At 42.8% G+C, this 26,627-nt stretch overlaps 1 protein-coding gene and 1 long non-coding RNA gene across 2 annotated transcripts in view; one reads left to right on the top strand and one right to left on the bottom strand.

Moving 5' to 3' along the window:
- Positions 1–130: 130 nt before the first annotated feature.
- LOC311420944 lies at positions 131–20,282 on the bottom strand. Its single transcript, XR_014684626.1, has 2 exons — positions 20,163–20,282; positions 131–1,953 (listed from the first exon to the last, which is right to left on the bottom strand). It is a non-coding gene; the product is annotated as an uncharacterized lncRNA (long non-coding RNA).
- Positions 20,283–22,669: 2,387 nt separating this feature from the next.
- The window catches only part of LOC311421055 (uncharacterized protein), a 44,210-nt gene continuing 40,252 nt past the window's right edge, over positions 22,670–26,627 (top strand). Inside the window, exons 1-2 of the mRNA XM_084492581.1 lie at positions 22,670–22,719; positions 23,362–23,453. Of these exons, the coding sequence (XP_084348707.1) occupies positions 23,383–23,453 (71 nt within the window). The 5' untranslated portion in view covers positions 22,670–22,719; positions 23,362–23,382. The remainder of the gene's footprint in view (positions 22,720–23,361; positions 23,454–26,627) is intronic.

Below are 26,627 nucleotides of genomic sequence, written 5' to 3'. Positions count from 1 at the left end.
TTCAAGAGCATTTCAGACATACATTGACACTGATTTAAAAATTCATCCAAGGCACTAAATTTGAATCCAGGGAGAGAAGACTTGGCTGCCTGCATATCAGATAAATGCCTTCTGTATAGGTTTGGGCTGCAGTAGATGCAGGTAAAAATGGGGCTGAAATATCCAGCCAAGAGGACCTTCTGATGCACCACCAGGAACTGGCTTTGGTGTTTTCTTAAACAAAGTGCTACAATTTCAGAAGATCAGATAAAAACTTTACTTTGGGATGTTTCTTCCACAGCGAGGGAAAGTAGAGGGGGAAAAAGGGAAATTATAGGACAGTTGCAGCAAGGAAAGGAGACCAAAGGAAAAGCATTTCAGTGGAACTACCTTAAGCTCTGATGAACTCCACCAAGCATCCCCCTTTCCTCTCAAATAGCCAAAGGACCAGAGGTGCTGTAATTACCCTGCAAACCTCTATGTCATTTGCTGGACCACAATATTTTTCTTGCTCACTGTGCTCTCTTTCTTAAAGACAAATTTGCTCTGTTGATGAAGACATGAATTAATCCGGGTAGAGGCTTTCCAAAAAAACATCTTATTTTAAAATGGCTGGGGAAAAACCTAAGCGATGCCAACGCAATCTATTTATTTTGTTTTAGAGAGGTGGTGTCCCTCCTCTTTATGCCAGTGACATTTAACTGCAATATATATATTAGGAGCCCAATGAAAGCCTCAATGTGTGAGGAGGAAGGTCACAAGGGAGATGAGCTTGCAGTCATTAGCCCCGGCCGCAATTGCAAATCCACCTCAGAGGTTAACACACCTTGTTACAGCGGGTTTCAGAAGATGGACTGTAGGATTAAATAACCCCTGGGTGGTCCTCCAGGGTCAGATGAAGGGATGTTTCCACTAGCTATATGTCAGGAGGGCTGATATTAAAAGGGCTTCAGTCTCTGCTGATGCCCTCACCCTTCCCAGCAGCAGCAGGATGCAGCACCACGGCTGCTCGCAGTGCCGCAGGCTCTTGCCCTCAGGCTCTGCTGACTGCAGAGACAGGATACGACCTTGCTGGGCTTGCTGCTGAGGGCTGGCTATGCCTCTGCATGTCACACAGATGTGCCTGGAAGCCTGGAGCCTGCAGCGAGCAGGAATTCATTTTGAGGAGGCTGTGACAGCAAATGGAGAGGAACCCTGGAGTGGAGATACAGCATCCTATAAAGCCACATGGCAAGGGTGGAAAAAAGACATGGTCTGCCTCACCGTGCTTTTCTTCCCATCATTAAAATGCCCCTGCTAGGGCTAAGCTTTGAAAATCCTATGAAGAAAATTGCAGTCACTTGTGTTGATGGGGAGCTAGATGGATGCTCCATGGTTTACTTCGTTTTAAGCTCTGCTTGCACAGGGGATTTGTTTGAAGTCCTGGGAGCACAAACCATCTCTGGCAGTGAGGTGACAGCTGAGCCCTCCCAGGGGCTGCTGTCTCCCTCAGGAAGGGCACCGTGCTACCACCATGCTCATCACCACAGGCTGCGTGTTTGTCCCACCCTGGCAAGCAGTTGTGTGGCTCTCAGCAAAGGGCTGCAGTCTGCTGACTTGGCAGCTCTCAGTTCCCTGCAGCACTGCATCCTCGAGCAGATCACAGGCAAATATTTAGACACTAGTGCACACAAATGGGCATTCTCTCAGCTTTCACACAGGGATACAATATTTAATCAAGCCCTGGGCAGAGAACAGCAGCTCTGAATTGAGGAATCGTTATATAAAAGACTCGGCTGGCTTCTGGTGATAGAAAGGAAAGCAAGCTCTGTATCACGCAAAGATTCCCAGCCTATTTCTGGGTGTAGGTCTTCTAGGGTTTCCTAATGTCGTGTGTCCCCTAAATTTTGTCAAGTCACCACTTTAGTTACACAGAAATTCAGCCAATTCTCTTGGGTCTCTTCTAGTCCTAAGAGCAGGACTCTTCATGGGGTTCTAAAAAAAAAAAAAGGTTGATCTCTAAAGGGTCCCAAATGGGAGAGGTTTCCTTGCTTGTTGTAATGTCAGTGTTTTATTGAAGTGATAGTCACAACTGAGTCAAAGCCCCTTGTAACAGTTCCTGTAGAAGTGTTATAGGCACAAAACAAGTGAAGGAATGGGATTATTACTGCTGAAAGCAAAGCATCAACATTCCTAGACTCAGTACAAATATTGGCTGATACAGCCTGCCCTAACCTCAGCCAAACGAGCAGGCAAGAACTGCAGACAGTTGAAGAGAAAAAGGAAAAGCTGAAGTAGAGGTTGGACTTGACCCTATCCTTTACTCAAATGAGACAGTTTGTCAGCAGTGCCCATACCTTGATTTTTTTTTTTCTTTTTTTTGGAAACACACACATTGTGTCCCAATGAAGGACACCATGCTCTGGGAGCACTACAGAACTGTTCCCTCACCAGGTCTCTGGGGGCAGACGCACTCCTTGCTCTACCCAGCACCATTTGCTTGCTCAGTGCTCTATCACCCATGGAAGCAGCATATCCCCAGCTGACCAGAACATTTCACTGCCCGAGGCAGGGGCTAAAAGCACCTCACTCCTCCACTCCTGCTCAAGAAACAGCCAGAGGGCTGCCTTCATGTCCTGCCACATGCTGCAGCCTTTTTTCTTCTCCTACAGCAGGCAGGGTGAAGCCCAAGGGTCAGTAAATCACTGGTGAAGCAGCTTGTTTACAGGCAGCAGCAGCTCACGTATGACCCAAGGAGCTGTGCTGGAAAAAACCAAGGTGCTCGCATCTGAGCACTCTGCCCAGGCAGATGCTGGGGGGAGCACGGCCCCTCCAGCCGCACCCCTTGGGCAGCAGCAGATGACTAACATGTAAGCCTGGCAGGGAAGCAGGTGAAGTCATAAATCTGCCAGGGCATCTTACAAACTGCTCTTCTTTATTTGCTTTCTTCGTTTGTCTTCTTGATGCCTCCTTCCTGATGTTTGAGTTCAAGGAGCTGCTCGAAAAGTCCCACCCCAGCCAGGGTGCTGCTGACTGGCACAAACAGGAGAACTCACACTGCTGGCAGTGAAAAGCTTTCCCAGAGATGAGTGTGTTTTTCAGTCTAGAAAGCTCTCTGCTTGTACCTGCCCATGCTTTATGTCAGCCAGCCTTGATTTACAGCACTAGGCTCTACGGTGAAGCTATCTTGGGAACCAACGGGTGGATCATATCCCTCTCCCCAGTCTCTCACATGAACACAGGGATGCTATGAGTTCCTGTTCACACCCTAAAGCAGTGAAGGCCAGGCTGAGGACCATGCTTAGATCCATGCTGGAGCTGGAGAAAGGTTGAGTGGCCCCTTTCGCAGGGCACAGCCAGGAGGACATGGTGTGTGCACATGCTCCAGGCTGCAGGACAGTACTGCATGATACCAAATTTGCCAATGACTGTCTGTTAATGCCTAAATCACTCACCAGTAGACTGTTAAGTAACATCAAGTTAATTAGAATTGGCATCTAATAACAACGACTTGTGTGGTCTTTGGACTACTTTGAAAACATACAGAATTATTATTATTTTTTAACTGCCAAATTCATTTCTGACACCAAAGCTTGCATCATGAACAGGTGTGTAAGACATTGAGATCATTTTTTTTCTGAAATTAGTTACTCCCTGTTTTCCATGAGCTTTCAGCCCGTGTTTTAAGGGCACACCAAGCCTTCCTCCACCTTCCCTTAATCACAGAAAGCCTGTAGGGTGTGCATCCATAGCACAACTGGGATGCCCAGATGTGCAGAAATTCATTACTCAGCAGTACATCCAGGGGAAAAACCTGGGCTATCAGTTTTCAGCAAACAGAAATTCTCTTTTCTAAAAGCTGAGCAGAAAGGAAAAAGAGATGCACCCAGCTAACTGTTTGAAGGAGAAGGGAAAAAAAAAAAAAAAAAAATCACTGATCCCAGATAATTGTCAGTTTGTGATAGCCTGGAGCAGAGATGGTGCGGAAGCAGCCGGAGTCAATAAAACCTCTCTGAGCACGACAGCTGAGAGCGCCTTCAACTCTGACCCAGGAGTATCCAAATCAGGCTTTTTTTCCTGTGTAATTCACAGATTGATTTTTTTTTTTTTTTTTTTTTTGCTTGTGTTAATTTAGCAGAAAACAAAATCTGGCCAAATCCAAGAACTTCAGGGGGTCTTCACTGAAGTGGGATAAGATTTTTTGCTCTGAAGAAGTGTGGATATGTGGAAAGCAAACAAAGAACCGTCATGATTCCCACTACCAGTCCTGCATGTTGTTTTGCCTGAGCTCAGAAAGGACCCCAGGTCATAAATTAAATACCCAGGCTTCCTGAGCAAATGGTATAGATAGAATCAAGCTGTTTTACTGGGAAGTTACAACAGGAGTTATCTGTTACTATTTTCTAAAAGGTACTGTTAATTTGTTAGTATAATCCAAAGCCTCCCATTGTTACAATAAGGACTGGCAGAAGTTCTGAACAAGATGGGGATATTTACTACCTGGTATGGCATTTTCTGTCTGTCCTTTAGCAAAGACCAGCCCTTTAATAGGAAGAATCTGCCTGAAAGAGCCCTCTTCTAAGCACACCATGTTCAGAGAAGGAACTAGTACCCTGAAATGAAAACCCAAAATTGCTCTTATATTTTTCCCCTTAAAGATACATCTTGCAAATTATTTCAGGAAGGTTCTATTAAATAAAAAACGTTGAGAAGTTACATCGTGCACTCCCTTATTTCTTGAGCTGCAAAAAGCTGCTTCCAGGAACATTTCTCTTTCGCAGGTATCTCAAACCACCTGCAGTTTGCAGTATGCTTTTTATTTACTTTCAAAGGCTTTGCTCATTACAAGTGCTCACATGAATGCACATAGCTCAGGGTTTCTCTGACTCATCACTTCTTGAGAAAGCTATTGGCCTCTAAAACATGAGAAATTAGAAGATTTCATTTAGGGCTAACCTTCCTGGGTATAACTAAAGCCCTGCAGGAGCATGGCCTGCTTCTGCCAGACAAGCTGCCAGGCCTCTATTGGGCCTGCTCGCAGGCCCTGAGCTCCTGCAGAGGACACAGGGGACATGCCCAGGACCCCGTGTACCCCATTGCTTCATCCCCACTGGCAGCAGGACTCCCCACACACACCTATTTCTGGCCCCAACCAGAGTGAGGACTTCCAGCATCTCCCTGGCCTAGAGAGACACTTGCCTTGATCTCACCTCGATTTTAAACAAATCTGCCTACAACCCGTCTGCTTTTAGCTAAAAGATGTAGGCTGTTTTAAGGTCAAATTATCCATACACGTTCCTCTGAATTTTCTGCCCAAGCCTGCCATCTCACTAGACTTAACAAAAAAAAAAAAAAAAAAAAAAAATAAAAATACAACTTTATTTTGGCTGCAGAGCTTTCCTGGCCTTTGGGGACGGGGAGGGAAATTGTACTGTGTAGCCATTGTTTCTGACAGTTCATTTACTCGAATGAAACAATCCATTCATCACCAGGAGTCCATCAAACAGAAACTGTCTTCAGCTTTGGCTTGCATAATAAATATACAGTATTTCAGCACTACGGATTTACATTCAACAGTGTGTATCCAATACAACATGCATTTGCCTTAGATCCCTGGATAATATTCATGGCATTGCTGCTTTTGCTACTGTACCAGCCTTTTAGTAGCTGTTCATTCAGCTCAAAGCTGCTCTCTTAGCCTGTTCATCATACAATATCCCTTTTTATCAGAATCAATTGCACTCCCCAATTCCATTAAACAAATGTTAGAGAAAATAACTTTTTTTTATTCCTCTCAAAGAGAATTTCATCAGATATCATTTTAACTTCAAACTCACACAGATGAGACAGGCTCCATTGTATTTTCAGCTTGCTAAAAGCTAGGAGTCTAGTCCAAAAAGAGTTATCTATGGTTGTTCCATAGTCACTGGGGTCTCTGGAGAGTGGTTCAGCCTGTCTGTGTTAAGTGGCTGAAGTCAGCCAAGATGAAACACTGTTAAATGCAGGGAATGATGGAAAAGGAATTCAAACAGATATGGTCATCGGGTTTTCCAAGCCACACACACCTCTAGTGAAAATTCATTCCTATGTGCAGGGTTAAAATGTCTAATGTATTTTGATGATAGAATTAAAGCTGGTATAATGAAATTAGAAAAATAAAACTAAACTGTCAGGGAATAACCTTTGGATGAATGCATAAAGAATTAAAGTTACTGAAGAGCGATAAGATTGTTTGAACATTACAAATCAATGGCTCCATTGGAATGATGAACTGTAATCATGAACACTGATCTCAACATCAGATTTGTTTGAAGAACTGGAATATCACTTAACTAGCGGATTGCTAATATCTGTACCAATAGGGAAAACAACTTTATTTTCTGATATAAGAATATATATATATTTTTACAAGGATGATAGGGAAAATTTTAAGTGAAACTTTAATGAAAGACAACAAGGCTAGAGGAAGCAAGAAAGGGGTGTCTTTCACCACTCCCCCTTTTGGTCCTAGTTTAATCCATTCTTCTCAGAAAGTCAAATCAAGGCAGAAGCACACAGTAACATTTCTTTTCAGTGGCAGGATAGCTACCTGGCAATTGAGAAAAATGTTAAATCTCAGAAACAATTTCATTCTTTCTCCCAGACTGCTGTCTTGTAGCAGGAATGTTCCCTTGGGGCCAGGCTTCCGAATCACTGCCTGTCGGCTCATTGCTGCTGCCTGAGATAAGTTATCTGCTTGTGTGTGTGGATTTGAAAAATGAGCATGCAGACCAAAAAAATCCCAACACAACAACAAATGGCTCCCTCAAAAGTCTTACTGTGTTTGTCAAAGTCCTTTTTGATGTGCTTACATTTCAAAAGTTATTACTGAGCATGGAAGCGGTTTCCTGAGAGACATGTCCTGCTGTGGTGGGTGGGTGGATGGGGGATTTGGAAGAAAAAAGCAAGAACAAAAAGGTCTTGAAATTGAAAATAAATTGCTTCTCAAGCCAAGATAAGAAGGTAGAACTGCAGAGGAAGTATGGTGGGATCAAACTGTGATGAGGATGGACATTTAATTAAGAAAGAACAAATTGATCATTATAGGAGGGGTTTTCATTCCTTTTCTTTCATCTTTTTGGGTTGTGCTCTTCTGTAGAATGAGAACACAGCCAGCCAATAACATCTCTCAAGCCCTGAAGCAACAACAGTCACCCAACACCCACACACTTGTGCTTAGTAGTACATCTCCATCAGGCAGCCAGTCAGCTGGTTACATGAATCAACATTTCAGCTCTGAGAGGACACGGAGCTCTGGTTATCTTGCTCTAGGCCAGCTGTGCCCTCCTAACAACCACACACATGCATAGGAGCAACATGAAACAAGCTTCAGGTTCCAGAAACAACACCAGGTAGAGGGGCATTCCAGCAGCAGACAGCAGGACGGGTGTCCCAGAAGAACACAAATAATCACTGTTGTTCTTGTGTTGCCTCCAACTCCCTCAAAATGGGGACCATTAAGGGGATAGGCAGAGGGAGGGAAAAACTGCCTCACAAATCACTCCAATGAGACCCTGGAGTGAAAATGGAGTCTGCTTACAATTGCTAATGAGGTGTCAAACAATTTGTTTCTTCTACTGCATGTTTTGTTTTGGGAGGAGATAAGTTCTGACTAGACACTACTTTGATTGAATTTAGTCAAGTTGTGAGCCTTGAGCACCAGCCTTGACCTCTGCCCACAGCTGTGGATGGTCCATTCTGCCAGATGTGGGAGGTAGGAGTCTGCAGACACTCGTCCTTAGTCTCTGTGGGACTCCAAATGCAGCATTTCAATGTGTGCTGTGTCCACTTGTCCATGGGAGCCTTCATCTGCAAACCTCCTGGAAGCTCCTGATAGCCAGATGTGGTGCTGGACATCTGAAATTTTAAGGCTCCATACATGTAGGGTAGAAAACATTTTGGGTCTCAGCAAGTTCTTTATTGACTTTGAAGAGAGAAACATCAACTTGTTCCCAAAGAGTCTACCTCAAGCTGCAAGGAGTTCCAGTTCACTGCAGGTAACTTTGATGTTTATCCAAATGGTAAAAACCTTGGAGGTCTGAAGACTCAGCTACATTCTTCTTGCAAGATCAGGCTACCTGGTGTCTCCAGAAAAGCCAGGAGCAGCAAAACAAGAGGATTTTTGACCCAAAGCTGGTGGGAGCCTTTACTCAAAGCTTCATATGAGGAACTAAATGCAACTTGCAGATGTTGCAATGTTCACTTTACCAAGGTTTGCAAGACACTTGGACAGGCTTGCAGCTGATCTTCTCAGTGTGTGGTGTCAATAAACCACCTGTCTTAGTGCACTGAGCCCCTGTTTAGCTTTTAAACTCACAAAACAGCATTGGGCAGCTATAAAGAACCACTGCAAAAGCAGGCAGAGCCATGCTCCTGCCTTGGGGCTGGAAAACACTGCAAGATTCGGGAGGGGAGGGAAGGAAGATCAGGAGAATGGGAGTGATCTAGGGCAAGGCTTACGAGGTGCTGGATCTAAGCCTTAGCTATCATTAATGATGCAGAGGTTATGAACACAGGAACCTGATATAATAATTCTGATATAACAGGAAAATAGCCCTTTACCAGCTGAATTGTCACATGAAGAGCCAGCTCGAGGAGACCACTGTAGATCTTGGATGTTCAAGCCCTTGAGAGTATCATTAAACCAAACCATGCTGCCCTTTCACAAGGACAGTCAAGAAACCAGATCCCAAGCATCCTTTCTTCCCAGACAGCCTGATTTGGATCTTAAGTGCTAGGGAGAATAGGGAGACAGGGAAGGGGGAGAAAGAGTGAGAGTAGTGGGAATTAAAAAATGCCAGCTCTTTGCCATACAGCACACTGGGATGTTGGAAAACAAGGAAAGAAGATTTAAGAAGTGACACTTTTGAAATCTAGCCAAAGCCAAACCATCAAAATGGGACACTGCTTCTTTAAGTGCAATGCTGCACAAACGAAGGGAAATTAATTAAGTATGGGAGGCTGGTGTGGCACCACAGAGAGAACGCACAATCTGGGACCTGCATGCCAAAGCTGGTGTGGAAAAGAAGGTGATCTGTCATTTTCTGCCTTTTGCTTTTTAAAGACAAAATATGTTTGAGAATTGACTAAGCAATTACCCAAATTAAAGAAACTGGAAAAACAAACAGTGGCAAATATGCTCTGATCTTTTTTTGGCAAATGGGGCAAAAGGGATGAAGAATTGGAGCTGTTGTTCAAGGTGATCCTTATTAATACAATGCACAGGAAAATAAAACAGAAGCTATTGACTCTCCCATGGCCAGGTCTCTCCTGGGAAGAGGAGATCTCCACCCCATTCCCTACCGGAGGGCAAAGAGCAATCTCCTTTATTTAAAATCTAATTCACTTTTACTACCCAAGTTGGCAATACTCCCATGAACACCAGGACACAGCCTTCCCAAATTTCACTTTTTATCTTTTATGTGAAAGACGTTCTCCAAAGAAAGGCTTTAAAGTCATGACTCAAGACCTGGTCACGCAGGAGGGCAGCAGTCAGAACCGCAACACACAGACATTTGTTAAAAACACTCATTTATAAACATCTGCAGCAGAGAGGAGCTGCCTTTTGTTTTATGGATGGGTGACTGCTTCCACAGATTAAATTTAATGCCAATTTCAGGACATGTGTTTCGATGCTGCATTTCGCTTTGTTTTGCTTGTCTCAAATTTGCCATTTCCTGATGCTTTGTACCCAGTTGCTTCTCAGCCTCACTGCAGTGCCATCCCACCAGCTGCTGGGTTTTTCTTCCTTTCCAAATAACCTACCCTGTGCTCTAGAAGGAGACAGACTTGTCTAATTCTGTAAATCATTTGATTTAAAGGCACAAATAAAATTTCTTTTTTTTTTTTTTTTAAAGCTTGTCTCATAACAACTCTGGACACTTAGGGATTTTCAATCAAGTTTTTCTATTCCCATTTTGCCTGCACTCCCTCTCCCTGGGCTGAGAGCAGGAGAAGCAGCAGTGACCTCCTTAGTCACGGATGGTTGTGGTATCTCTGCAGTCCTGTAACAGGCTCCCAGACCTCTGGCATTGGCACTACACTGCAATGTCACCTTTCCCCTGAGCTTCTGCCCAAGCAACATGAGGAGCCTGGGGGTGAGGGAATAAATACAGCTTTGCAGTGAGCCCATTTTCAGGCTCCACGGGTACCTGAAGCCCTGAGCCAAGAAGCAGGGGCTTTGCTTCTCCCTGTGATGCACCAGTGGGGAAAAGTTCAGGACAGAAACATGGAGAGAATCCCCTTTGTGCCCCATCCCACTGCCTCTACAAAGAATTTTAACTGCATTGTGCTGTAATGAGCCATGCCTAAACTACTGTTTTCTGGCCCTGTGTTTATTTTATTTCCTTATTGTAATGAAACTCAGATGGCTGCTGTTTACACTAGCACAGCACAGCACGAGCATGCTCAACTCAGTCTGATTAGCTGCAAGTGGCTTTTGGAATTAGGGCAGAGGAAAGAACAAATTTTTAGTAACTACTTTAAATTGAAGCCCTCATTTATTTTCATTATAGCTAGACAAAAGCAATATAACATTTCCTAGCCCTTCCCATGCATGGCTCAGTTGCATGGGGCTGTAGCAGCTCTCCCCATCCACCCAGGGATGGACGAAGCTGCACTTCCCCCCCCCCCCCCCCCCCCCCCCCCCCGAGACAAATGGGACCAGTCCCAGCAGCAGGGTGGGAGCAGGGAACAGGGGCTAAGCCAGCCTCAAGGCTTGCACGCTTTGACCACACAAGTGAAACAGGATTCCAGCCGCTGCTGTAAGCAGCTGCCCGGGCGCTCTGTCCATCGTGTAACACGTCTGGTGCTGAGGTCACCTCCGGTCCTGCGAGAGGAGCAGTTTGTGTTCAAAAGGCAAATGCCTGGGAGCAACAAGGCTGAGGTTCTGGTTTTAATTCGCTGCTAAATGGATCCAAGTCCTGATGAAATCCATGGAAAGACTCCCATCGCCTTCGAGCCCTAGACAATGTTGGATAAGTCACAAACATTGTGAACCCTATAGGCTGGGATCTTATCACACGTGTTTGTGAAGGACAAGCACATGAGGGCCAGCCCAGCAGAGCTCTCAGGTTGGGTTGGCAGTGCTGGGCTGATGTTTGTGCACAGGCTTTCCCCACAGCTGTAACACAAAGGAAAAAAATCAATACTGGCATTAAAATAGTCTGAGGCATCTGAATAATGATAATATTAAGCGCATTTGTAGCTATTAAAGATAAGTACTTCTCTATGATTTAGCAACTGTTCATGTTGTTTCTTTATTGTGCTGGTGTTCTTTTTAAGATACTGATCAAAATGACTTCAACTCCCTAAAAACAATACCGCCAGTATTCCCAGAAGAAACGGCTATGTGCTTGATCACATTCAAAAATAATCATGCTGCATTTAGAGCTTGACAAGAGGCTGCTACAAACACCAGAAAACATTGAGGCAGCAGTGATAGGAACACATTTCTTTTGAGAAGTATCCTGTGACTCCCCCCCAGAAGGAGCCTCTCAGCCAGGGACCTCAAGAAAATCAGCTTTAGGGGGAGTACCTGCAAAGCTGACATTTTTAATGGTTGTCTGGGATAAAAGATAATGTTTACTTAGATTTTTTTTTCTCATGTCAAAGAGGTGATGAAGAAGTGATGAGCCACAGTCCCAAGACACAAAACTGGCATTTATAGCTTGCAAAATACAAATACGTAAAGAAACTAGTAAAAAAAAAAAAGAAGTGCTATCAGTTGTGCCTTCAGAAAATGCAAGGGTCACCAGTATGAAAAAAAAAAAAACTAGCTTCCCAAGGAAAAACGTGGTCCCACAGTACTTTACAAAGAGCTTTGGCATATTCAGACCCATTGTGAAGTTGGAAGAACCTGAGGCATTATCAAGAAAAGGCTTTTCTACTCCAGAAAAAGACCACATTGACTGCACTCATTTGCATGATTCATATAAACCATCACTGAGGGAGGCTTTTTGATAGCTTTAAACTATTAAAGTGAAATTGAAAATGCAGTTTGCAGGAAAAGATCTTGTCCCCCGTCTTCACAGACAGGTCTTTATGCTACAAAGATCTTACCACCTGGGCAGTTTTTAAAGTTGTTTTTCATCTACTAAATACTACTGCAGTCACAAACATTGGGGTTGTGGGCTAATAGCAATGGATTTTCTGATTCACTAGAATTCAAGTATTGCAACCCAGTATCAGTTATAATAGAAAACAATTACTATCCTTATAAAATACCACCTCAGCATGTACAGAAACCCAAGATTCCTCAAATCCAAACTGCATTTAAATGCACACAGTTTAGTCATATATACAGAAGTTGCATTACAGTGAGGAGCTGGTTTATAGAGAAACAACTACTACTGTCCTTAAAATATCAAGGACATAATCTTTAGGTTATGTATTTGAGTTGCACGTTACTACAGAAGATACTTGAATTATTCAGACTACTCTAATACCAGAAGAAGGTACCCTCAAAGGAGTTCTGTTGAGAAGCGCTGTTGATTCCGAAGAGGCAGCTGATTTTTTAAATTATAGCTTTTCAGATACTGAAATCATCTTTCCAGGTCAAAGAGCTTTTTAAAAAATATATTAGGTAACACATTTGTTAAAGCTACTTTGAGCTAAAGCACGCTCAGATTAAGCTGCAATATATATTATTTACAATAGATCTATTTTCCAAAAGGTTCCTGTATGTTGGATGCAGTGTTGCCAACTGTCAGTAAATTTACGAACAGCTTGTAAATTTAAGTGCTTTCCAGAGAGCTATTGGTATGTGTGTAAAATACTCATTTTGTTCCTAAAACATGGCAAGACATTTTTTTCTGCGCTTGAAAAATAAGGAAAAAACCCTCATAAATAATATCATTGAAGTGATGACGTATCAGTTTCTAAGAAGAAACTGAAGTAACTCATTTGTGAGCCCAAGTACCAGCTTTTTCTTGCCTTCAGTGGCTCAGAAGACACTAATATCTCGATGCACTTTCTAGGCAAGAACTACCACAAAACCAAAGGGCTGCCTCATTCCTCCCGTGGAGATGCATGCCTTTGTGCTGTGCGAGTGAAGAGAAGCTGACAGCAGTAATAAGGAGGACAGTAAGTCGCCCAGACCCATTACTTAACCTGACACTCAGATTTGGAAAGAAAGCTTCAATCAGAACAAGCATTTGATACAAAAATTTAAGAAATAGAGGTAAGGCCAGAAAAAAGACGGCTTGTCACGTCCAAACCCTACACAGAGCTGAAAAAACACATTTTCATCTGAAGAAAGAGGTGCCAAGCCTGGATACTCCACCACAGTGCTAACAGAAAGACAGCAGCCTACTTTAGTAAGTACCCAGCAAAGTCAACCCAAGTTTGCTTTCCTAAGCCTGACTCTTACAAATCCAAACAGAAATAACCCCTTTTCTCAACCCAAGAACCACTACAGATCATTTTCTACAGGCTCATATAGCCTAAGAGCAGGCTTTGGACCCATGGCCAAAAGGAGCATCGTCTCCCTCCTAGGGAGCACCTAGATAACCAACCCCAATTAGCAGCTTCAAGGTGTTTGCAGGTGTTTGGGATGGAGATGCCAAAAAGGCTAGAAAAATACTGGTTTTGTTAACTTTGCAAGTCTCCTAGCAGTGGTATGGGAAGCAGACTTTTCTCCATGGGCCTGAGAGGAAAATACAGGTTTTTGCATCCTGGCAGCAGAGGCTAGCAATGTCTGATCCTTGCTTTGCTTTTGCTCCTTTATATAGGTGATACCAGAGCTGTTAACTCATTGCAAACAGCTTTGGATATCTGGAGTTTTATTAGCCATTTTAGTGGAAACATAGGGCCCGAACTCTGTCAGCAGAATAAATGGAAAATGACTTGCAGTACAGTTCAAAATACATTTGCATTTTAAGTTATTTTACACATCAGGGTAAATTGAGCCACCAAACTGAATTGGATTTGGGAAGGAAAAGAGCTCAGGATGATCTAAGAGGTTAAGGAGATGGCAGACTCTTTGATTAGAAAATGGGTTAAAACACCAGCCTGAGTGCCCCTCTGAAGTCCCCTAAGGACCACGGGACTGTCTGGGCAGTGACCAAGAGGACACAGGCAGGCTGAATCTGCTTGCTGCCACCTGGCAGCAGAGGTGGGAGAGGAGCAGAGCTCTCAAGCTGCTGGGTGTCCATCCCCAGGACCACACTGCCAGGCTGGTTTTACAGCTGTTTGAAAACTCTGTTATGATTACCTAAACTATACATCCTGCAGCAGACGCAGCACCTTGGCTCTGAAGAGGGGCCCTATAATGCCCTGTATAATAGTAATAAACATGATTGTTATAAAAAGATAAGGTTACAGAACATTACACGACGCCAAGCTCCAGTTGACTGTAACTTTAAGTTTTGGCTGAGCAAAGAACCAGGGAGATTTTAAAATTCAGCAGTAGTAGCTATTCAGAGGGTTGTTCTAGTACTCCTGCCAGGAAAAACTTCTAGTGAAAGGTCTAATTTATCACACATTGGGGTTGCAAACCTGTGCTCTGGGTACCAAGGCAGTCGCTTGTCAGGTTTCAGAAAAAGTCTGGAGGAATCCCTGGGTTCGGAAGTGGTGAGAATTCCAGCTCCCTGTTCTCGCTGTAACACTGCTCGCTCGGAGGAACATGCCCTGCCCATACAGGCACGTGCAGAAAGGATGGAGTTGTCCTCGTGTCGCTTTGCTATCTTCCCCCATCACTAAATAAGTAGTAATCTACTTCTGAGGCACAGTTCTGGTTCTAAAAATGGTTTTTCATACAGAAATCTAATACAGAAACTGCCTGTGTTGACATGAAGAAAGCAGTACTAGGGATTTAAAAAAAAAAAAAAAAACTCTGCCCATCTGCTTCTCTCCCTATAGTTATCTTCTTTATTTACCACAGGAGGACTGCTCCAAGTTGCTTTTGACAGTAGGTTTCTCTTATGTTTCTTTTTGGTTGTCTGTGACTATAAAGCACTTACGAGCCACTTCAGACATGACATTTTGATGGGAAAGTCAATACACACCTCTGCCTTTGAGTCTGAGGAGCTGTTGCAAAAACATGCATCTCATTGATAAAAGCTCTTCAGTGTTAATGGGACTGAGATTAAGTACCTAGCAGCTGCTTAATTTGAACATCATAAACATCCCAGAGAGTGACAGATCTGCTCAGTTAATTTATAGTAATTAGAAAAAAATCATCCCCCATGAAATAGATCCAATTGCCTTGAACAGCACAACACATTTATCGCAGATTTCTACCTCCTAGAAGCTCTGTACCTGCCGATGAGCAGCAGTACCAGCACCAGCCACAAAATCAAGCTGGAGGAGGGTAGGCAGACCCCAGCACAGACCCTTTTCCCATTGACCTTATGAAAGTTATGACCCATGCAAACATTTCCCACCTTTACACAGGGAAAGACTACAAGATTTCATTTTATAGTGACTTCATTTTGATTTTATATGACTTGGTCATATCATGGCATACATAGTGTTTATAATGACCATTAAGGCTGTATTCAGGAATGTACGGCAGTGGGGGCTTTGTGGCCTAACCATGGGATTCCCAATACCTGCACTGGACTGCCTGGAGCCAAAGGCTGAAATCCTGGCACAGCAGGCTCAGCCCCTCACCCTCCTGTGAGAGAGGAGCTGGACTCCATGGAGTTTACTCTCTGCAGAGGCCTTTTGCACAACATCTTATTGCAGAAATCTTGACCATTCTGCAAAGCCCACTGCAGTTCCTGCAGCCCTTTTCCTAAGGCTGGAGCTCCGCCGGGCAGCTGCCACCCACCCCAGCCATATTTCAGCACTCAGCCAAGTGATTCATACCCACCACAACACCACAAGATGTTTGCAGCTTGGTTTGGGGTGGAAGGTGTGATGGCAGATACATTCCTATTACTCATGCAACAATATAGGGTGTTCCAGCCATGCAGCTTGGCAGGGAAATGCACATCCACTGCCCCACCTCTGCCTGGCAGGAGATGCTGAAACAGTGACACCACACCAAGGATGTGGGTTTGCAGATGTAGGTGCTTCTTTTTCTCTCCCTTCTCCAACTGGAAGCACCTAAGGCAAAGCCAGCTGAACACAGGATATCCTTTTGATCTTCTTGAGAAGATCAGAAGCAGAAAACAATGGCAAGTCACACCCATTTACTTCCAGAAAAAGTGTTCAGACTCAGCCACAGAGGATAAAAAAAAAAGTTTTAAGTTCCATCCTCCTCCCCTTTCTCACTGAACTTTCAGTTTTAAAAAACTGAAGTCACCAGCACAAACCTAGGAGATCTCTTCCTTGTATGATGCTTACACTAAGGTTTCTGACCAGTGACCTGTTTCTGGATAGAATTAAAGAACTGAAAAGGCAAAAATGGGCAGAGGAAAAAAAAAAAAGTAACTTAGTGCAGCCGTGAATGAGACTTTTAGGGCCTCAGAAGAGACAGGTTCTCTCCAAATCTGCAGGAAGGGAGCATTCCACAGAGCTCCTTCCATGCTGCCTGCCCCCACCTCAGCCCAGACCTGCTGGGACCACTTCTGATGCCAGCTGTCTCTGTAGCCCATTCAGCTCCACATCGCTCATTTGAGACTGCCAACTGGGGTGCTAATTAGCACCAGTTGCAGCAGACAGCCTTTTGCTGATGTGGGCAAGAATCCATTGGGAATGTGCTGGAGACCACCAACTCAATTTGCAGAGATATTTTTATTTTAATGTTTTTGCTATCCTCGATACCTTGAGCTGTTTAGTTAAAGGAATCCTCCTAGGAGTTGTGCGGGAATATATGCATACCTATAGAAAAACCCAGGCATTATGCACACCGAATGCATATCGGGGGCTAATTATAATTTCCCTGCAGATGCCAATCAGAACAAGTTAAAGCCATTGAGAGGAGGAGAAAAAAATGCATCTGTGGTTTGCAAGGTAGGTGTACTTGACATGTCCTTTTATTAATTCTAATTATAGAGATTCCACAAATGGATGTCAAACATTTTCAGGGTGTTTTGCTAAAAAATTTCTGTGATGGAAAAAGGAAGAACTCCACCCCAGCAGATCATTTCTTCTTGTTTGTTTTACTATTTTCACTGTTTTCTTACTTTTAGGGCAACCAAGAGAGAGAGAAAGAAGAGAAAAAAGATCCCTTCTGGCCTATGCTCAACTGCTGTATGCCCCTCAGCTGAAATGGAAAGCAAATATTCCCAGAATCTGTTCAATTCAAACAAACGAGTTGGCCAGCACCAGCCTTAGGGAAAGAGTTAACTGGAAAGGTAGGAATAATTCCAGTGGGCTGGATAGATGGGTCCTTGTGTCTCCTCTGGAGCACAGCTCGTGTCTCCCGCCTCTCCCCCTCGATCTACAGGCCATGCTCCTACTCGTGTTCTTCTCCACAAGCATTTTCCTGCCTGAAAGTTGCAGTTCATGATCCTCCAGGGATCCAGTGCAGCCAACAGCCCTTATTCAGCAAATGAACCAAGCTGAAATACTTGCTCAGCTTCCACCAGGTTTGATCAGATTGAAGGAGGAGAGGGATAGAAGTTAATAGGGATGGAAAGCATCTGTCTTATTTCTCCTTTTCTGAAGAGGAGTCAGAGCTGTTGCCTTTCCACATGACTCCTGTGTTTATTATAGACCCAAAGTGGGAAAGTGTCTGTGCATTAAGTCCCAAGATCAATCACAGCACAAGATAACATTTAAAATAAGTGCACCTATTTTTGTTTGCATTTAGGTCACTCCTACAAGGTCACTACTTGAATCTCTACCTTTTGCAGGGCATGTTAGCTCTTGCAGCTCCTTCCATACATCAGGGTGCATGTCCAGCAAAGTCCCAGCCTGCCTACAGCACACTTTGCTCTTTAACCCTACAAAGAGACATTTTCCTCCTAGGCTCAGCCTCTGTTCCCACCCTACATCCTCTCACAGTCCATCTTTATCAGATGACAAACCTGGGTGCCTTAAGAACAAGGACAAGGGTAACAGCAGCCTGTTTGTTTAGAAATTTGAGTCAGGTTTGCAGAAGGATTAGACACAGTTCCACTGAACTGCACATGGCCTGCTAAGAACTCGTCCTCGCATTAAGCACAAGAAAAAAAAATGTACGCTTCAGTTAGAGAACCAAATGCACTGGAGATTCCTTATTAATCACCCTTGCACAGCTGCCAGCTTCTGCCAGACCACACGAACAAATGATTCACAAAGCTCTGCACCTTCTCTTACCTCTCCACTCACCCACACACACTTCCCTGCAAAGGGAAATCCTCAGCCTCACACACGTCTGGATACATCAGAACTCAAAGACCTTTTCCTTCAGAAGTGTCTGAGTGGGATCATCAGCTGCATCCAGGGCCCTGGTCCCAAGCTTGAGAAAAGGGATCAGACTTCACCAAGAGCAACGCAGCTGCATGTGCTTACAGCAGCAGAGAATTTGGGCTGAGGCCCAGATCTTCAAAGGGACTGAATTGCCTAATTTCTATTGAAATAACTTGGGGTTAGACACCTAAAAACTTTTGAAAAGCCAGGTCTGATTTTTTTTTTTTTTTTTTGAATTAAAAAACGTAAGCCCAGACAAAATGAGCATTAAAAAAAGTCTTAATGGGCTATTCTGAAGTAGTACTCCTAATGGTTATTGCTCTTGACTGGCTAATAAATTATATTTTTATTTGCCAATAAAACAATAAGAATAATTTTTGGTTATTCTACTTTCAGAAGAAATTATTTCTTGCCTCATAAGTGTTGGCAAATGGTAAAACATGCTATAGAATATCAGATGATTCATGTATCAGAAAAATAGTAGAAATATACCCTAAGCAAACAAAAGAAGAACATGTTGTAATCTGCATCTCTGAAATTCATTATATTACAGCTCTCCATCAGTGGAGAGCTGACCTGCTGGAGACTGTCTCAAAAAATTGTAATTGCTGAGCTACATGGTAGGTGGGACCAGGAGAAAAACAGCTGTAGGAGTGTAAGGTTTTTGGCTTTGTTGTAGGTACTTTTTTTTGCAAGCTATATTAAATTACAGGAGAATAAAAATGCCTTTTGGTGAGGTCACCTAAACCAATCTGTCACCCATCTGCTTTTGCAAGCAACAGCAATTACGCACTACACAACAAAAAATGCAATGGAATTGAAAAAAAATAAGACAAAACAAGAAGCAATCCTTTCTTCCCTCCCCCAAACTACTAGTCACAGATGCAAGATATCACACACAACCTTTCGAGGAAGGCACACAAGGACCTCCTCCAGCACTGGGTTTTGTAGCACTGCCTCTGGGCGAGCGTGGAGGGAAGTCCTTTAAAATGCAAGTTTCCCCTTAGCATGATGGAAATCAGTAACTCTGAGTGCCTGAAGAGTATTGCTTTCTTTCTGCAATGGCCAAGTTATCCTTTACCATCCAAAGGAGTTTTCAGCAAGAAGAATTTCTCCAGACCAGACAGAGATACCAGTACTAATCACTGGAAATATTCAGACTAAAGAAATAAAAATAAAATACTAATAGAGAATAACAAAAAATAAAATTTAAGTATTTCATCTGACCAAAATGGGAAGAACAGTTGCCATGTGACATACAACTTCTTTGTCACAGGGTTACTTAGCAATTCAAGATGACATCCTTTGATTTCCCAATTAACAATAACCAGAGAGATCCAGTGAAGATAATATATTCAGGTAGCAATTCCCCTTTGATGTTCTCAAAGCATTTTGCCAGGAAATCAGGTTCTGAAACCATTTATTGGAAGTATTAGTAATACCATCTTTACCCCACACAGTCCTGCTAGTCCCAGAGACCAGCTCGGAAAACATTTTCTAGTATAAAGCCACTTTTCTACTTCTGTAACATTCTCTGCTCACACCACCTGGGGATAGGCGTTTTCACGTACAGACCCCAAAGCAGCTCCTGAGATAAAGCCAACCACACACACACACACCAAACAGGCTAACCTCAAATGACCAGATGAGTCCAACCAGAACAAAAATAACAGCTTTGTAGAAGAGCTCCAGAGAAACTGGAAGGGCCAACACCACATCCAAGAACACCAGCTACACTTCCAGCTGCAAACCACTGCATACACTAAAACACCTTTTCTGTGTAAGCATTCTCTTAGCAAGCCAGACAGCACCTAGGCTTTATCAGAGACAGAGCCACAATATGAAAAAAAAAATAAAATAAAAAGGTACATAGAGTCCCTTACCTTTTGCCCATGGTACAAACATCAGAGGTCCCAAGAGAAACCTTCCCTCTGCTGACCAAGCTCAGTCTTGAGGCAATCTTGCCTGGAGCCTGACCTTAAGGGCTGCACCATCTGCCCAACTTACCCCTCCTGATTTCCTGCAAATTTTGCTTACTTTCAAAAACCTGGCAGAAGCACCCAGCCTAGAGTAATACAGCTGTGGGCAATCACAACGTCTTTCATTGATTATCAGTGGGGAGGGATTGCGTTGTTGACACTACAGTGCTGTTAGAATTAGGAAGTCCTTTTATTTTATTTTATTTTATTTTATTTTATTTTATTTTATTTTATTTTATTTTATTTTATTTTATTTTATTTTATTTTATTTTATTTTATTTTATTTTATTTTATTTTATTCCCTATAAGCAATGAAAATTTCTTGGATCTTTGGTCACGACCAGAAAGTAGCATGTTATACCTAGGAAGGGAAAAAATAAACAAATAAAACACGTCTGGATAATTCCTGCTGGCATCACTTGCAAAATGAGCAATCCCAGACTGAGAAATTAGATTTAGCAGCTCCATTCTGGATGGGAGTGTTGGGGGTAGCAGTGTTTCAGCACTTTCCAGTGATGATAACCAACTAATCTGCTGAAAACAAGCTAATTTTGTTCATCGTAATGAAGTTTGGTATTGAGAAACCTTGCCTTTCCTCTGAGCTCAAGAGCTAATGAGAACATGACACACAATCAACAGCTCCCTCTGCATCTCTGCAGGGTTTATAGACGTGGATTTCCCATCACTTGGAGATTGTGTTAGGGCTGAGGTTTCCCTCACAAATTTGCTTTCTTTTTCCTTCAGGCATACAGAAAAGGGTGGAGAGAATATCTTTTTCCCTCTGTTACGGTGTGTTTTCTTGATGAATTCTGAGTCATACATATATTTAAGACCATAGGACTAAATTTTTCTCTATTGCATTACATAGATGTGCTTCTGATAATTAATAATAAATTCTGATAATAAGCCTGATTGGTTGGGTTTTTGTGATCATGTTATGCAGTAGAAAACTATACGCTTAGAAAGGTGTACCAAAATCCAGAACAAGCCACCATGAAAAAAGTTCAAGAGGTTGGTTTTCTATTGCTGGTTCCCTTTCACAGTCGTTTATACCAGTAAAAAGTGGGGTCAGAGGGGTTGCTAAATGACACTGCTCTCACCTGTCAGCATTCTGAGACCTGTCTTGAAATCAGGAAGGTAACAAGATGCAGCGCAACAAAACAGAAAATCTCACGAGGGAGATGATCTGATTATTGCCATATATTAACTTTATATTAATTAATCGCTTCCATGGACAATGATAAGAGTTACAGCAGCATAACAGTGGGAAATACCAGGTTCTCTTTTTTCTCTTTTTCCTTTCCTTTCCTTTTTTTTTTTTTTTTTAATTTTTTTTTTCTTCTTTTTTTTTTTTTTTTTGCCCCATTTTTATGACTCCAAGAATCACACAGACAGGACACCATGAGGCAACACAGCACCAGTTAGTAGATCCATGTACAATCACTCTGCAGGAAACTGATGCATGACAATAACTCTCTCCACAATAATCTGGGATGCCTGAACCCTGCATTGCCAAAAACCAGTATCAAAAGCTCCGGAATTGCCCTGAGATCTGACTCTTTTTAGCTCTATAGTGACTCATCTGTTGGTCCGACCTTCCTTCCTTCTTTTTCCTACTTTGTGCTCAGTGCCTGCAGCAGAAGTATACGTTTACAGCTCTCTTGGAAGCACGTTTAAAGAAAATGGTGGTAAATGATACTGCAGAAACTATAAACGGTTCCAGAAAGACAGTAACACATGCCACAGAGTATTTTGGCTAAAAATATATGTGGAGCCAGAGTGTCATTTGGTGGATTGGCATGGTTCAACGGAAGCTGCTGAAATGGTGCCAATTCATGCCAACGGAGGAATTCATGCCAATATTTTTGTTGGTAACTAGGTAAAATAGAGCCAAGTGTGATATTTTATGTCCTGGCATTTCAAATTTTATCTTGAGGTTCTGGGGACAGGAAAAATAAAAAAAAAATAGCACTTCCCCCATGAGGTTTATGTTTGTTCAAGAAAGGCTTAATATAAAGAGAGACTCATATCACACATACAGACTCTCCCCAAGCTCTTTTGAATCTGGAAAGTACACACGCGTGATATCTACTAAGTCCAACTGCAACACTTACAGATTTGTTCTATCAACCTTCTCTAATTAGCTGAATTTAACAACTATGTTGTCGCCAGAGCAAGGACACGGATAAAGAAATTTGTCCTAACTTTTTGGCACCGGTTTCTAAGCCTGCTGTTCCCATGCTGGTACACACTGTTTCAGAACAGCCTGTTACCTGACACCTAGTTAAGGAAAACAGGCACATATAGGTGGTTATCCAAAGCCACAAACCTAAAACTAGAACAGAACAGACAGGGATTATGAAATTGCATCCAGTTTAGAGCAAGAAGCCATGGGTGTCAGCCACTTTTTCAAGCTCTCTTGGGAATCCCTTGTCTGAACCAAACATGGGAGATATTCTCGGTAGGTCCCTTGGGGCCATGAAACCTCTCATTTCTGTCTATGAATTTCAGGTTTCATTCATTCGTGTAAAAAAGAATATAAAATCTGTGGGTAGAGGGGGCAAAACAAGCACTTGGCCTTCAGATCTGGGGGACTAAATTTGAGAGGGGAGGGAAGAGAGCACTCCCAAGTATCGCTTGTGCTTAGAATACAGATTTTGAACAGAATTTCAAAATGAATCTTTAATTGTAATTGAATCTTGTAACTGTATTTTTTTTTTTTTAATTGAATCTTTAATTGTAATTGAAGCAAGTTAAACCACCGGTAAATCTCAGCAGATGCTCTGGCTGTAGCTGTCTCAGACCTGGTACCTTCTCGATCAGTTAGGGGTAAGATTTGAAATATAACATTCAAAGTTAGCTTTTTCTTTCTTTTTCAGTTTATTCCTGTATTGCTGTATGTTTCTAGTAGGACTGATACCTGAATTGGCATCAGTGGCTTGGGATGAAGCCACTTGCCTGGAAGGTCTTCAACAATGTTTTGTGACCAAAAGTCTGCAGAGAACAGCCAATACCTTTCTTCATTCCCATTTTTAGCTCCCTTTTCCAACACACCTTCATCTCTGGTGTCTCACTGCCCTCTACCAGCTGTCTTTGCCCACAGATTGCTACAGAAGAGTACAGAATGGGTTTGGCATGGAACAACAGTTGTCCAGGCCCAGAGCTGCGGTGTGGGCTCCTTTTCCAAAGACCAAGGTGGGTGAGAGAATTTCATGGCAGATCAGGATTTTGCTGATCAAGAAAGCCAGGATCTTTCATGGGGAGGCTGGTTCATTCAAAAGCTGCATGACTTGGCAGCCCAAGGAGCCTTTTTCTTGCACGCTTGTCAATTCTGCTGGCAGAGTGTGGGTAGTCCGGGCTTGTGCTTCATGGATTTCAGAGCCCCTGGATGGCTTTGTACTGCGTGCCAAATGGGGAACAACAGCCTAAGAAAACAAAGCATGTGCTATCATGCAACCTGGGAGGGATTTAGTCTCCATGTAAATGTTTCCAACCAGCAATTGTGCGAAGGTCACAATTTACATTACAGTGATTGCCCACCGCGGGAGGCACCAGTGCGGTTAACCTCCTTCTCCATGTGCATCATATCAGCAGAAGTGGGATGGATTAGTGTTACATTGTCACTCCGCTCGTTGGGGATCCTGGTTTACATTTCAGTTCTGGCTGGCAGACAATATTCCTGAGTCTTCCGTGTGAGAACAGAGGAGACCATTTCAAACCAGGCATGGAACAAAGCGCTTGGATTTCAAAGCATGGGGCAGACGGTTTCAAGTAGATACTCTCTATCCTTAGGCATCTCGGGGAATGTTCTCTGCTATATGTCTTTTGTCGAACCCTTTTCAAGTACTCCTGATGCAAAGTGGTGGGAATTCACCTTTGAGACTGACCTTGTCTGCAGACGTTGAGAAAACTGTGCCTCTCCTTTCCCAGCCATGCCCCTCCTTTCCCACTCCCCCATCGTGCTCCTCAGCCTGCAGAGCACCAGCTTAGGGAGGCCAGGTGCAGGATGCCTCTTGTGGTTTCTGTTTTTTGGAGGCCTTTCTGGAAAAAAAGTGGCTTTCAGCAGGTGAGTTTCCAGAAGCAGCTACCAGCAGAACTGATGCTACCAATCAACCCATCAGCTAGCAGCAGACAAGTTCTCCTTTTCATTTGTCTTTGCTTCACTAAATAGTCTTTGCATGCAGGATCTGGGTGTACACAGAGATTTCCTTAGTTTTGAAACCTTTGTCTCTTTGAAATGTTTCATTTTGTAGGAGCAGGCCTCTGGAAAACAAATAGATAATTCCAGAGAAAAAATCATAATAGAACTGAAGGTTTCAGCTGAGGACTTTCAGCTTTACCTCTTCCTTCCCTGCCACACCGTCCCTTCTCCCTCCTCCCTGTAAGGACTGTTTCGACAAGCACTATATTTAGACCCATCATTTTTGCAGGCCTGGTAAACACGTCTTGCTATGGTGTGGTCTGACTTGACTTTTGAGGGAGATGGTGAAATGAGTTGTGCTTGGCTCAGCCTGAAGGGCTTCCTGGCAGCAACCTTTGCAGGAAGCAGCAGGGATCCATCCCCTGGTACCACGCAGACACCCGAGCAGTGCAGGACAGGCGATGTTACTCACATCTATTGCTACCTGGTGTCGTGCAGGATGGCCCTCACCTTGCAAACTCATTGAGACAGGGGCAGCAATTTTTGTTTGCTGTGTTTGTTAGCAGCCTGGCATCATGACCACTTGTGAACAGGACTGCTAAACCATGAACAAATACTTACAAATATTAGTGGTCAGTTGAGGAATCAAGTACTCGGTCAGTCCGGAAAATGAAATATTTGTGCAGTTGTTAATTCTCCGCATTCCGTCCCTCCTACTGCACTGGAGACTGTAAAGTTTGCCATTTGTCTCCAAAAACACAACTGAATTTCATTGCTGCTGCATTATCAGTATTCCATCAGCTGGTCCTGGCTATATATGAGCTACCACGAAAACCCTGGGGGATGCTTCCATAGATCCCTGAAGCAAAACGTACCTACCCAGGCAAGGCGAACAAAATGAGGCTTACTGACACGTGTGGGTATCAGAGGCAGATTGGGACTGACGGGGAAGTAGTGAGTGGCAAGGGCTGGCAGAGAGATCCAATGTAACTCTGCAATTGCCGGGGCTGACATTTAAATTGCAGGCAGCCATGGGCTCATTCCAGGAGCCGCTTGTGGTTGGATGCAGTTTTGATCATTTAGAGAAGAAGCAGGAAAAAAAGGGGGAAAAAAAGAAAAATCAAATTGTTCTCGGAAATCATGTTTAATGTAGAAATCTGGTTAATATTAAATTGTAATCTGCAGTTTTCAAGTATACTATTCCTCAAGGAAAATGTTTCCTGTTTGAGGGCTGCGAGTATTAAGGGTTCCCTTATTACATCACTTCCTATGTCAGACCCAACAAGCCTTCAACATGCATTAATGTATTGATAATGGTAATTTCAAAATGATTGTTTGAAAAAAAAATATCTGGGCAATTCTCCAATCATATGGATCAATTTAGCTTCGGAATAATAGGGCCAAGCTGGTACTTTTGACACTGTATCCAAATAATGCTTTCACAAGAGCAGCAATACTGGAAGTGTTCTCCACTGCAATTCGATTGCAGGAGCATGCAGTATTTGGCCATCAATTACAGCACCAGGTCGATTTATTCCCTGCTAACCTGACTTTGCAGGCAGAACTCGCCTTAATCCCACACAGATTGAAAATTCATAACCGTGCATGGAATGGAAGGATCATTATACACCCAAATGTAATAATTTATAATAATGATAATAATAATAACAACCCACAAAATATCTGGACACTTTAAGAAAAATACAACAAAAACATATATTAGCCTCCCCCCCTCAAAAATAATAATAATAATAAAACATTAATAACCACTAATAACCAATTCTGCCAGCAAATAGTATACACGCAATTCTACATGCCTCACAAACTACGAGGGAGGAATTTGCTATTGAAAAACCGACCGGTTCAGAAACTTCTCAGCCTAACATTGGTTGAAATTGTTCATGGGAGAGGTCAGCTAACTACATTTCTCATTGTGAAAAGAGATAAATCATTGAAAATTTCGATTTGATATTTCTTTAAAAGTTCAAAATATGTTGTCATTTGGAAAATAAACCAACTATGTAATATGAGCAGGTAAAACAGAACAAAATGTTCCTAGGCAATATAAATGAAATGATTTAGTTAACTGTTGTGTATACAAACTTGTAAAAGTTCTTATATTATTTGAGAACAAAGAATTCTGGTGTGGTATATACCTGCCTTTTTTTGGATTACAATGATTTGCTCGCACGTATCATCTTTCTGCATAAATTACTGCTCAGTTAGGT

Source organism: Aythya ferina (assembly GCF_964211825.1).
Source record: "Aythya ferina genome assembly, chromosome: 18".
Classification (NCBI taxonomy): Eukaryota; Metazoa; Chordata; class Aves; order Anseriformes; family Anatidae; genus Aythya; species Aythya ferina.
Note: the sequence above shows the minus strand (reverse complement) of the source record. Positions and strands in the feature narration are given on the sequence as shown.